The following is a 10,557-nucleotide window of genomic DNA, read 5'->3' on the forward strand; positions in this document are numbered from 1 at the left end:
CACTATTAGATGATTAATGGGACCAAGTTCGGTCTGAGCAAAGCTTATTTTATTTTATTTTTTTCTTTTTTTTGGTGTGTGCACCTGAGCAGATCTTAATGCAAAATATTTCATCCATCCGCATATACACGTTTGTTTATTTAATAGAACGATCCTACATATTGTTGTAATCCATGTTAATACTCTTTTACCTCGAAATATATAACTTTAATTTAATTCTGAATTTGAATTTGAATTTAATATTAATATATGCATATATATATATATTATGTCAAAGTTATATATTATAAAAATATTTGTAATCATCTTTACACACATATTTTGATGCAACCGTGTATTCCAAACATCATATAATATAGCTGTATTTTTGTGGAAATTTGAGAAGTAAAAAACATGTTCTCGCTGTTTTTGAATGAAAACAACTTATATTCTTTACTTGCTTTAACACTACCCCAAAGAAAATATGTTCATAGTTTATTTTTAATCACTGGATCCATTTTTTTCTAGTAATTTCATTATCTTACCATATTCTTGTATTTTTCTCTACATATTTTCATTTTTTAATTATGGAGCAGAATGAAACGGCAAAAAAAGTGACACGATTCAATATCAGATTCCTTCAGACAACCATGCTACAAATACCCATGCGGTGCTACCAGAGCCAACAATATCAACCGTCCATACCATAATCAAAACTGTTTTTATAATTTTATGATGTAAATGTTGGCAACATATTTATAAAGTGACAATAATAAACTGAAAAGCGAAAAAAAAAATAATAATAATAAAAAAAAAAATAAAAGTAGTAGTTCCATCCTTTGCAATAAAAAGGTTACCTAAAGCTTATCTAACCTGGGAAGAACTAACTCAATCTCTCACAAACAGACGCAAAATTTTCTAATATCATCCAGCAGGCATCCTTCGTGGCCATTCCTTCAAGCTTCTGATCCTTGGCCTTCCTCCTTATTGTCCTTTTCCAGTTCCACAGTCACACCGACTTCAGCTGGCCGAATAACTCTATCATAGAGCATGTATCCAGCCTGCAACAATAACACAATGCACAAGTATTTAAGCCAACCATTCAACCGCAATCACAAAAATGGGAAGTGTTCCAATTCCTTGAAGCATTTAGAGGTAAAATTTCCACACAAAAGGTTCATTGTATAAATACCGCCCCTTCAGGGCATTTTCCTCAATTAAATAGTCCAAGGAAAGCTGAAATGGGGCAAAATACTGTCCAGCCCATCAAAACCAAATGGTCCAAATATTGGAGGAAAACAAGGAGGAAACTTTAGATGGGGGTTCATTTTCACATTTTTGGACCGGAAAAGTCAATAATTGACGACATTGCAACACTGACTAAGAGAGAGAATGATGCAAAGTGGTGGACCCCACACAATCTCCTCCCTCTCAGTCGTTGTGCAATATACTAGTCTCTCATCTAGGGGTGGCAAAAATCTCCAACCCGGTGGGGAACCGCCCCACCCCCGCCCCATTTAAAGCGGGTTTGGAGAACCGTTTACTTAAATGGGGTGGGGATGGGGGTTAAAAAAAAAAAACCGGCCCAAAAATTGCCGACATTGCGACACTGACTGAGAGAGAGAATGATGTGAAGTGGTGGACCCCACACAATCTCCTCTCTCTCAGTCGTCATGTAATGTACTAGTCTCTCATCCATCCCCCTCATTCCAGAACCGAAGAGTGAAAAGTGACACCCTCTCTTTCCTGTTCCAGCAAACAGAGCAGTATCCTTTCCCTCCCTCCCTTTTTTATTATGGACTCAGGGATGCAGCTCAGGTGGATTGGGGCTATGGGTAATCCCAAGTTCAACCGATGGCATCCAACCTTCAACCAAAGCCCAATCCAACCCGACCTTCAACCAACCTCCAAAATCCAAGCCCAATGCACATTCCAATTTCTCAGTTTAAAAACCGGGTTAGCCTCAAGTTTGGTTATTCTTACACACAAAAATCTAAGTAACTGAATATAATTGTATAAAAAAAATATAAGCAACTTCACAATAAATTGATACTCAGAGGACTGAGATAAAATAAATCAAGATTTAAGAAAAAGAAATTGGGAAAAAAAAAAAAAAAAGGTAAATCACATTTATAAATTTATATAGTATATAAGAAATTATAAATATACAAAAAGTCATGTTGTAATTAAGGTTTTGAGTTGTTGACACGCCAACCCAAGCCTAAACAATTAAGTTTGAAATGAGTTTTAGCTCAAGCCCTTGTAAACATGGTTGCCAACCCTTGTGAAAAATCAAGTTGGGACCGACCTCCCCAAGTTGCACCCATATTTTCATCATTCATACCAAATGAACATCAAGGGCCATTGACTTATCAAAATAAAATAAAATGCACCCCTAGTTTTCACCATTCATACCAAATGAGCATTACGTAACCACTAACTTACAAAAACATAAATCATAAGTAGCCACTGGAAAGAATGACGACCCAAAAACTGAGACCAACCACAAAGTGATTTCATTAGAAAATTATTATCAGCTGTATCCAACGGTTTTTTTTTTTTTTTTTTTTTTTTTTTTTTGGGGGGGGGGGGGGGGGGGGGGGGGTGGGGGGGTCAACAAAAATATATAGTGGAGTATTATAAAAAATTGAGTGGGGGCACTGTTAAGATTTTAACTAGGTAATTTTGTAAAAAAAAAAATTTTCAGTGAGGGGTGTAAAAAATAAATAAAAAAAATCAGTGGGGTGGCTGCCCCAACTGATCCCTTAATAGGTCCGTCCCTTGGGAGATTGGTTAAGAAAAGGCACCCATCCTACTCAATTTCTCAAGGATAACACTTCAGAAAGATTCATTCAGTAATTATTTACCTTCAAAACAACAGCTACGGTGCCAGGAGGCTTAGAAGCATCTGGTACTTGGAATACTGCATTATGACTGTTAGGATCAAATTGCTCATTTGTAGGATCAAACTTTTCCACTCCAAACTTTTTGAACACCTGGAATCATCAACATTCATAAGCCCAACAAGAAAAATCTCCAAATTACATTTTATATAGCAAAGCCCATCTTAGCACATGATAGTGCATGGAACATCAATTATGCCTAGTCCTCTTGGACGGGCTAGACATTAAACTAGCTACTATCATGAATTCTTTCTAAATAGTATCCAACATAGTTGTTATAGGTAGCTGCCTAAGTAGTGGAAGCTGCACAAATTGCCTGTGCAACCATTGTCTGGACAGACATGACCTTGACATCCATTTACCAAGTTTTACCCTATTAGATACATTTAACAGAAGTATCCATTATTTGCTAAACTTTAAACTAGCTGCCAATATGAAATGTTTCTGAATGACACCTAATATAGTTGTTATGGACAGCAGCCTAACAGTGAAAGCACCCTCAAGCGCTATGGAAATGACATAGGCATCACCTAGGTTTTTAGCCCTCTCGTAGGTCCTTGGGCAGCCTCGCAACTAAGGCTTTGGTAGAAATATTTTACCTGGTTATTATCCTTCTAGAATACATGTGGAAGAAACATGCATTGTTTGGTTTTATTGAATAATATGTAAATATGTGCATATAATAGATGTAAATATACACATACAGACTTTTTTTTTTATTATTTTTCTTGACATGCAAGACTCAATCATCCGCATTTAACTGAAAGTGGTAGAAGACACCACCCAAGCAGGGAGTCTTCACATACAAACACATGCAATATGGATGCTAAGGTGAGACTTAGAAATGTCAAAATGGAACTTAAATTATCATATACAATGTTCACCTCGTATTCCTTGAGGCATGTCAACATGTTACCTTATAGAAATGAGCCTAAAATCTGAAAATACAACTGAGGTATATTGTCCAAATTAAAGGATGAACAAATATTATGTTTTATGATTTCTATCACTGTTGCCTTGACTATAGGCCAGCTCTATTGCCTAGAGTCACCAGAGGTCCAGAATGTTTTAAACAACTATGATATCAAAAGACTCACACTTAAAGCAAGGGAAACTCAACTAACTGAAGAGAAAGACAAAACAGACACACACACAGACACACTTATGGTACTGTGATGCCTTAGCTTTTAAAGAGTCTCATGAAAAAATAAATATGCAATAAGGAGATGTGCTGAATTTTGCTGAGTAAAGAGAAAATAATACCCCTGCAAGCTGTTTTTCAGTCATTTCAACGCCTTCCAGAAGTGTTTTAAGAAGGGGCACAGCTCCAGAGGTGTCTTTAGATGCATCAATCTTTGAAAAACTCTCTTTTACAAGAGAAGAAGCCCTCCCCAGATTATCTGCAACATCCAATAAGCTCTTTGCAAAGTTCTGCAGCATACTTTCAAAGAAAGGGCAGAGTGAGACACCCATATACAAATTGAAGCCCCTTTAAGTGCTGGTCCAATATGAAAGTACATAATAATTATTGGAGGGAACTGCTAAGACAAACCTGTATGGCAAATTTTTTTGAGTTCTCAGCTTCACGTCTTGTCCTTTCCATGACATTCTCCGCCTCTGCATAACTCCTTAGAACTTTATCTTGCATGTTCTCAATCTCCTTGTGCTTTAACTTTAGCAGTTCTTCCTTCTCCGCCACAAGTTTCACCAGATCCTCAATGGACAAGTCTTCATCAGAATCAGAAGAATCTGAATCAGAAAATGCAGTTCGTTTAGTAACTCTTCTCCTTGTGCCGAAGTTGGGCATGTTAGAAAGCGATTCTGAATTAGAACCTGATTCTTCTTTCTGATCAGGAGTTTTCTCCTGTCCCGAAGCGGATGCTTGTGTTTGATCAACAACTTCAGTATCTCCACTTGATTTTGCATTCTCTTCTTCAGTGGCAGACGATGAGATTCGAAATCGTTGGAAGCCAAATGTACTGGGGATTGAATGATGTAATAGAGACACCTTACCAGTAATCAACTGGAACAGTAAAAGTAAATGTATTATGCTCTGTTTTTTTGTTTTTGGGTGAATGAAAATTTCATTAGGAGAACAAGCAATAAAACAAAAGAAATCATATAACAACCTCAACATCAACCCTAAAGACTCAAAAAATGCCAACTTTATGGAAGAAAAATTAAGAATAAGATTACAACATTATTTCAATGTAATCAAAATTCAATACTGAAGTCCCCAAGAAAAAAGATTAACTTGCAAAATCAGAAGCATTGAAAAATCTAATAAATCGAATAGAGAACTACCAAAATTAAGTATATTTCAATAAATAAATAAATAAACTGAAAGTCGAATCTCAACCACGAGAATGCCAACTTTATGCATTTAATGGGGGAAAATGGTTTGGCAAATCGGAATTGAATACTGCCGTGTCGCTAAGATGCCTAAAATTCACAGCGTCGCTAAAACCCCGATAAAACCCTAAGTCGAACTAGAGCATCAAAATCAGGAAGATTGAAAGGGCTTACCTTGTTTTGAGAATCACTGAGCAAGTGAAACTGATTGGAAGGGATCGGAATGTGGTGGTGTTGGTGACGAGCGCTGAAGAGCAAGGAGTTCCGGGACTGAGCCAAGACACTCCTCGAAAGCCGAGAGGAAACCCTAGAAAACAACATCATGGATTTATTGGCGGAGAAATGGGATACCTGTTTAGAGAGAGAGGGTAGAGAGAGAGCGGTGGCAACTGGTTTGGATGACAGAAAACACAGAGAGAAAAATAGGGGTTTTACGGAATGAAAGGAGAGAGGGTTCCTCTGAAGCGCCGTCGTATGATTATTTTATATTGCTTTTTATTTTTATTTTTTTTTATATATTATTTATTTATAAACGTAGGTGTCTATTTTATTTGAGGACAGGATTATTAATCACTTTGTACATTTTTATCTTTATTTTTTTTCTTTTATATTTTCATTAAGACAAAAAATTAAACACAGTACCCCTTGTAGAAACTTGAACTCACATCTCATAACATATGTTTTTTTTAATTTTTCGTTAGGTGACTATCACATATTTTCTTATTAAAAAAAAAAAAAAAAAAGCAAACAGGCTTCTTTTTTTTTTGAAGAAATTGAAATATTTTAAGAAGGGCATTATTGTCCATGCATAAATAAGTTTCAAGTAAAGTTGGTTTTAGAAGCGTCCAGAACCTTTGGGTAAGAAGCGGGTGGGAGACAATCGACGCGCCTCCGCAAAATAATATTACAATTATTTTATAAAATGGTTTGAGGTGTGAAACCCAGATTTATTCGGTTTTGAAATGTATTCATCATCTATTATTTCATCTAAAGCTAATTTCAAACAAAATTTTTCAATCAGTGAAAAATAATAATTTCACTAACGGGAAACGTTTTGTGAAAGCAAAAATTATGTTAATAATATATATATATATATATTTTTTATAATAAAAAATATTTATCATGTTTTTGAATAAAATAGAAAATACAACCTTTGTTTTTTCAAAGTAACAGGCAAAACATTTTAGTACTGTATCCTCATTTACTATATCTTTAACCTGAGAGTTTGATATGTTGATAATTTGTTTAATAAATATTATTTTCAGATATGTTGTTAAACATTTTAGTACTGTAGTGGTCATCTCTACTACATCATATATTTTGTGACAAGAGGAAGGTTAAAAACGTTATGTCTAATTCTGTTTTATTTTATTATTATTATTTTTTTTTTGTGAAAGTAAAAATAAAAAAATGAAAACATTAACGAACGCAGCCTTAAAAATAAGTGCAGGATATATTGGCATGTAACAAAAATTGCATAAACTGGAAAAAAGCAGCCAATGTGGAGAAAGCTATATGAATTGAGAGTGAGAATATAAAAAATAAATAAATAAATAAATTCTCTCCATTATAGATTTCATGTGGATTTTGAGTAACATCATCATTATAGAAAATCCTAAAAGAGCACACTGTAAACCTGAGTTCCTTTGCTTGTTCTGATTACCTGAAATATTTCCTCAGAAATGATGAAGATAAAATATATATATATATTATCTTGGAGCATCCATAATTATGCATCAACCACGGTGAATCTCAGTACAGATATGAAACATTGTTTACGAAATAAAGCAACTAGTCCAAAACGAAAAAGAATATAACGGAGATAAACTAAACATTCAATTCATCTAGCCATTCAGAAACTAAAAAATCAAAAATACTCCGTCAATTAATTCACCGCAACATGAAGCAGCTAGAATTTTTGGTAAGGCGGCATAAGGAGTGCATGCGTAAAGAAGAAGACGGGCACCATGACCTCAAATCCTGAAAGTCAATTTGACGCCTTGGGAAAATGCAGTTTGATTAGTGTAGGAAGTTCAGCTAGCTCAACCTGAGGCTTACCCAACAAAATTTTCTTCAACTTTTCATCACAATTGACCACATTCTTGTTGTTTGGATCCTACAAGAAAAAAATAAAAAATAAAATACTTTATAGTTGAGGCAAAAATCATCAAAATCTGGAAAAATATTGTGGAACAAAGGATGATAAGACAATGACAATGCTGGAACATGGTCTCACATTTGTTTCTCAAAAAACATAGGCATCATGGAAATCTATAACTTTTTAGGATTTCGGTGCCGTGTATGACTGCTATGAAACTGAGCCGTGGAAAGAACAAAATGTGCATTAAGATAAAAATATGGAAAAACTGGTGGTCATCGCGTTGGTGAAAGCATACAGTACTAACGGAAAAGAGTATCAAGCACATGATGCAAAAGTTCACATGCCTGTCTTTGGCTATACATTGGATATCTAAAGAAAGTAGAACAAAGAAGGCGGTGGAAAGTGCAATTTAGTTCACTTTTGAGAATTATTGATGCTTTAATACTGATGCTCAAAATTTTGGAGAGTAAGCTGGCTTAAGTCAGATTTGTGCAAATTGAGATTTAGTGAAGCAAAACCATTTGTGCAAATTGAGATTTAGTGAAGCAAAACCATAAGTGATTTAACACTTCAATTCTGCTGAATAGAGAGCAGCAAATTGTGTCAGCTCTGCTTCAAAAGCTTTAAGAAACAAGTTGTTAATGGCATTTCAGTATGCTTTAGTAGTGTTCAAATTCTGAAGTGCCCTTTATTGCTGAAGAAAGCAGTTTCTGACCTTCTTGCTCACCATTCATGTGTTCAGAGTTCATTCTAGCCACATTCACAACCTTAGCCTATTTCTTTTAGTATTATTAATTTTATTCGTGTAAGCATCACACTTCTGCTGCTGCTATTTTTTCAAAATTCTTTAAAAAATATCATTGCAAATGAATTGATATGATCACAAGTTTTGAAATAATTGATGCCGAGTTTTCTTAATTTTACAGGCAATCAATGCACAGGGTGGCTTGATACAAAGACATAATAAATGAGATGGATAAAGTGACAAACAAACTTTCAAATCTACACCGAGATGAACAATCTCCATTTGGACTATTGAAGTGCATTTTGTATGACAATAAGCTTAAATGAAGTAACTTGATACTTGTTGGACGCTTTAACACGAATTGAGATAGTAATGCTAGGTTCAATTTCTTTTAAAGGAGATAATGTAATTGATATGGTTCCATCTGGTTGAATGTGTTGGTTTACTAAATCCTGATAGACATTGCAGAACTTTCTCTTTTCCTGATCGTATAATTCAGTCTCCGAGGAGAAACGATCCTATAGACCCCCTTTTCTCCAAAACATATACACATTCTGAAAGAATTTCTTAGAGCATGACACCTGAATTAGTTTTTCACCTCTTGTTCTGAGATATTATTTTGCATTTCTCTATGCTTCACTAGGATGTTGTTGGCAAGGATGCAAATGGATGCAAAATATAATATCGCAAAGCTTCTGTGCAAAATTGATATACATGGACCTTAAAACATAATGCAGATAACGAGATAGACCTTAGGATATGAGAGACCATGTCAATACAGCCTAAAAGTAGAATCCTTCAAAAGACCAAAATAAACATTTTCTGTTCCCCAAAAGGGAGATTTTTCTTTTGACGACTGAAATCAAGTGAAAACATATACAGTCAAAATATGGAATGGTAAATAGATCCTATGCCCATTAAATATTACTGATCCTCGGGGAGACATGTCACAAAATCACAAAAAATGAATATATAAATTCTGCATTTCCTCAATGAAATGAAGGGCCAATTTCCAAATAGGGTGCTTAAAGCCGGGGGGGGGGGGGGGGGGGGGGGGGGGGCGCATGAGAAACAGGAATATAAGTAGAATTATGTGCATCAGCTAAAAGATAATCTTTCATTTTTTACTAGCATAAACAAATATGTTGAAGAAGAAATTATTACCTGCAGATTGTTGGTCTTGATGTATGACCAGACACACATGAAAAACCCCAAACGAGAGGTCTGCGATTGACCCACAAATTCTCGAATTGTTGAAGGAAGATTTACAAGGTCAATCAAGTCGGCAACTTTCTTTGGGTTATCTGTGATGGCCTTCTTGAACCGCTGGGGCAACATTATTCTCAAATCTGTTTCTGATTTCTGCAGCTCAAAGTCCACTAAAAGGTCATTTAATTTTTATATATATAAAATTGGCATTTGAAAGACCAAAGATTATCTGGTACTTGTCCTACTTAACCCTAAATTTAAAGAGAACAAAAGGAAACCACAACCCCCCCCCCCCCCCCCCCCCCCCCCCACCAAAAAAAAAAAAACAAAGAAGGCCTGCTCTTTAGCATGATGGGTGCACAACCACAAGCACTATAAAGTTTTCACTTCAAAACAATTGTCTAAGTCGTGTAATATCTCATGAACAATCTATTAAAAAAAAATAATCATCAAAACACAATGAAAATCAAGATTCATAAAAACAGCAATACAAGGCATGCAAATGGTCATAAGTAATTCTTCTGAAATAGAACACCCAATATTTCCAGCTTGCAAATTTTGTTAGTATCTAATAAGTTCGAGAATCATACAACCAATTAACAATTGGGTTGCAAATGGATGGCTGGGAGGCTATTATACATTTATGATATACACATACACAACGATAGTGGCTAACAAGTTGAGTGCATATCTTTATTCCTCAAAATGTTAAAAGACATCAATTCTAAGGGGAATTAAATCAAACACCTTAACTTCCATTAAAAGAACTACAAATTCAACATACTGACGTCGGTATTCAAAGATTCGAGTTTAGCTTTGCAAGTTTACGGACCTGACTAGAACTTAATACAGCTAAGCTAAGGTTGGATAGATACGCGCATAGGCATAATCAAGCGAAGAAACTATTACCCGCACACAGTTACACACACATACGTACAGGGATCATACCTGGCGAATGAGAGAATTAAGAGCACAAAACGTCAATAGTGGACTGTGTGTGTGCGCGCGCGCGAGAGATTTCAACGAGCCATCTACCTTTATATGGGAATTTTCAGAAGTTTTTCGAAGTACTGTATACAATTCTTATGTGCCCAAATTACATATTTTTTTCGGCAAACCAGAGACATTAGGGTAAATTATACTAAGCCTTAACGTGTTTTTAACCGGGAGAACTGTTTGCCAAATCGTATAAAATGACATCCTTATATAAATATATTTAATACTACGTATATGAATATTATTAACATTTTATATTCAAAGTCACTTTT

The 10,557-nt window shown here is 35.2% G+C and overlaps 2 protein-coding genes across 4 annotated transcripts; both read right to left on the minus strand.

The window, feature by feature from the left end:
* Positions 1 to 681: 681 nt before the first annotated feature.
* On the minus strand, positions 682 to 5,846 carry LOC132308392 (grpE protein homolog 2, mitochondrial-like). 2 transcript variants are annotated; one of them, XM_059806458.1, is made up of 6 exons: positions 5,409 to 5,839; positions 4,716 to 4,905; positions 4,435 to 4,631; positions 4,146 to 4,313; positions 2,847 to 2,975; positions 682 to 1,040 (listed from the first exon to the last, which is right to left on the minus strand). In XM_059806458.1, exons 1-6 carry the CDS (start codon positions 5,556 to 5,558, stop codon positions 936 to 938), a joined length of 939 nt encoding a protein of 312 aa, XP_059662441.1. In that variant the 5' UTR covers positions 5,559 to 5,839; the 3' UTR covers positions 682 to 935. The 2 variants fall into 2 exon arrangements, with proteins under 2 accessions (XP_059662441.1, XP_059662440.1); XM_059806457.1 differs by having other exon boundaries at positions 4,435 to 4,905; positions 5,409 to 5,846.
* Positions 5,847 to 6,913: 1,067 nt separating this feature from the next.
* LOC132308394 (upstream activation factor subunit UAF30) lies at positions 6,914 to 10,474 on the minus strand. 2 transcript variants are annotated; one of them, XM_059806461.1, is made up of 3 exons: positions 10,238 to 10,474; positions 9,245 to 9,459; positions 6,914 to 7,350 (listed from the first exon to the last, which is right to left on the minus strand). In XM_059806461.1, the coding sequence occupies exons 2-3, from the start codon at positions 9,416 to 9,418 to the stop codon at positions 7,222 to 7,224; spliced, it is 303 nt and encodes a 100-aa protein (XP_059662444.1). In that variant the 5' UTR covers positions 9,419 to 9,459; positions 10,238 to 10,474; the 3' UTR covers positions 6,914 to 7,221. The 2 variants fall into 2 exon arrangements, with proteins under 2 accessions (XP_059662444.1, XP_059662443.1); XM_059806460.1 differs by having other exon boundaries at positions 9,245 to 9,442; positions 10,238 to 10,469.
* Positions 10,475 to 10,557: the final 83 nt, after the last annotated feature.

The sequence above is a fragment of the Cornus florida genome, unplaced genomic scaffold, assembly GCF_030987335.1.
Source record: "Cornus florida cultivar Cherokee Brave unplaced genomic scaffold, ASM3098733v1 CherokeeBrave_3.0.0_Hap2_Chr05, whole genome shotgun sequence".
In the NCBI taxonomy this organism is placed as follows: Eukaryota; Viridiplantae; Streptophyta; class Magnoliopsida; order Cornales; family Cornaceae; genus Cornus; species Cornus florida.

Bases quoted from the DNA above. Each gene is read 5' to 3' on its own strand.
- LOC132308394 (XM_059806461.1), bottom strand. From the start codon at position 9,418: ATGTTGCCCCAGCGGTTCAAGAAGGCCATCACAGATAACCCAAAGAAA. The intron at 7,351-9,244 runs GTAATAATTTCT...TTTTTCTTGTAG, and splicing joins TCAAGACCAACAATCTGCAG to GATCCAAACAACAAGAATGT.
- LOC132308392 (XM_059806457.1), bottom strand. From the start codon at position 5,558: ATGATGTTGTTTTCTAGGGTTTCCTCTCGGCTTTCGAGGAGTGTCTTG. The intron at 4,314-4,434 runs GTTTGTCTTAGC...AGTATGCTGCAG, and splicing joins CAAAAAAATTTGCCATACAG to AACTTTGCAAAGAGCTTATT. The intron at 1,041-2,846 runs GTAAATAATTAC...TTATTGTTGCAG, and splicing joins CCGTAGCTGTTGTTTTGAAG to GCTGGATACATGCTCTATGA.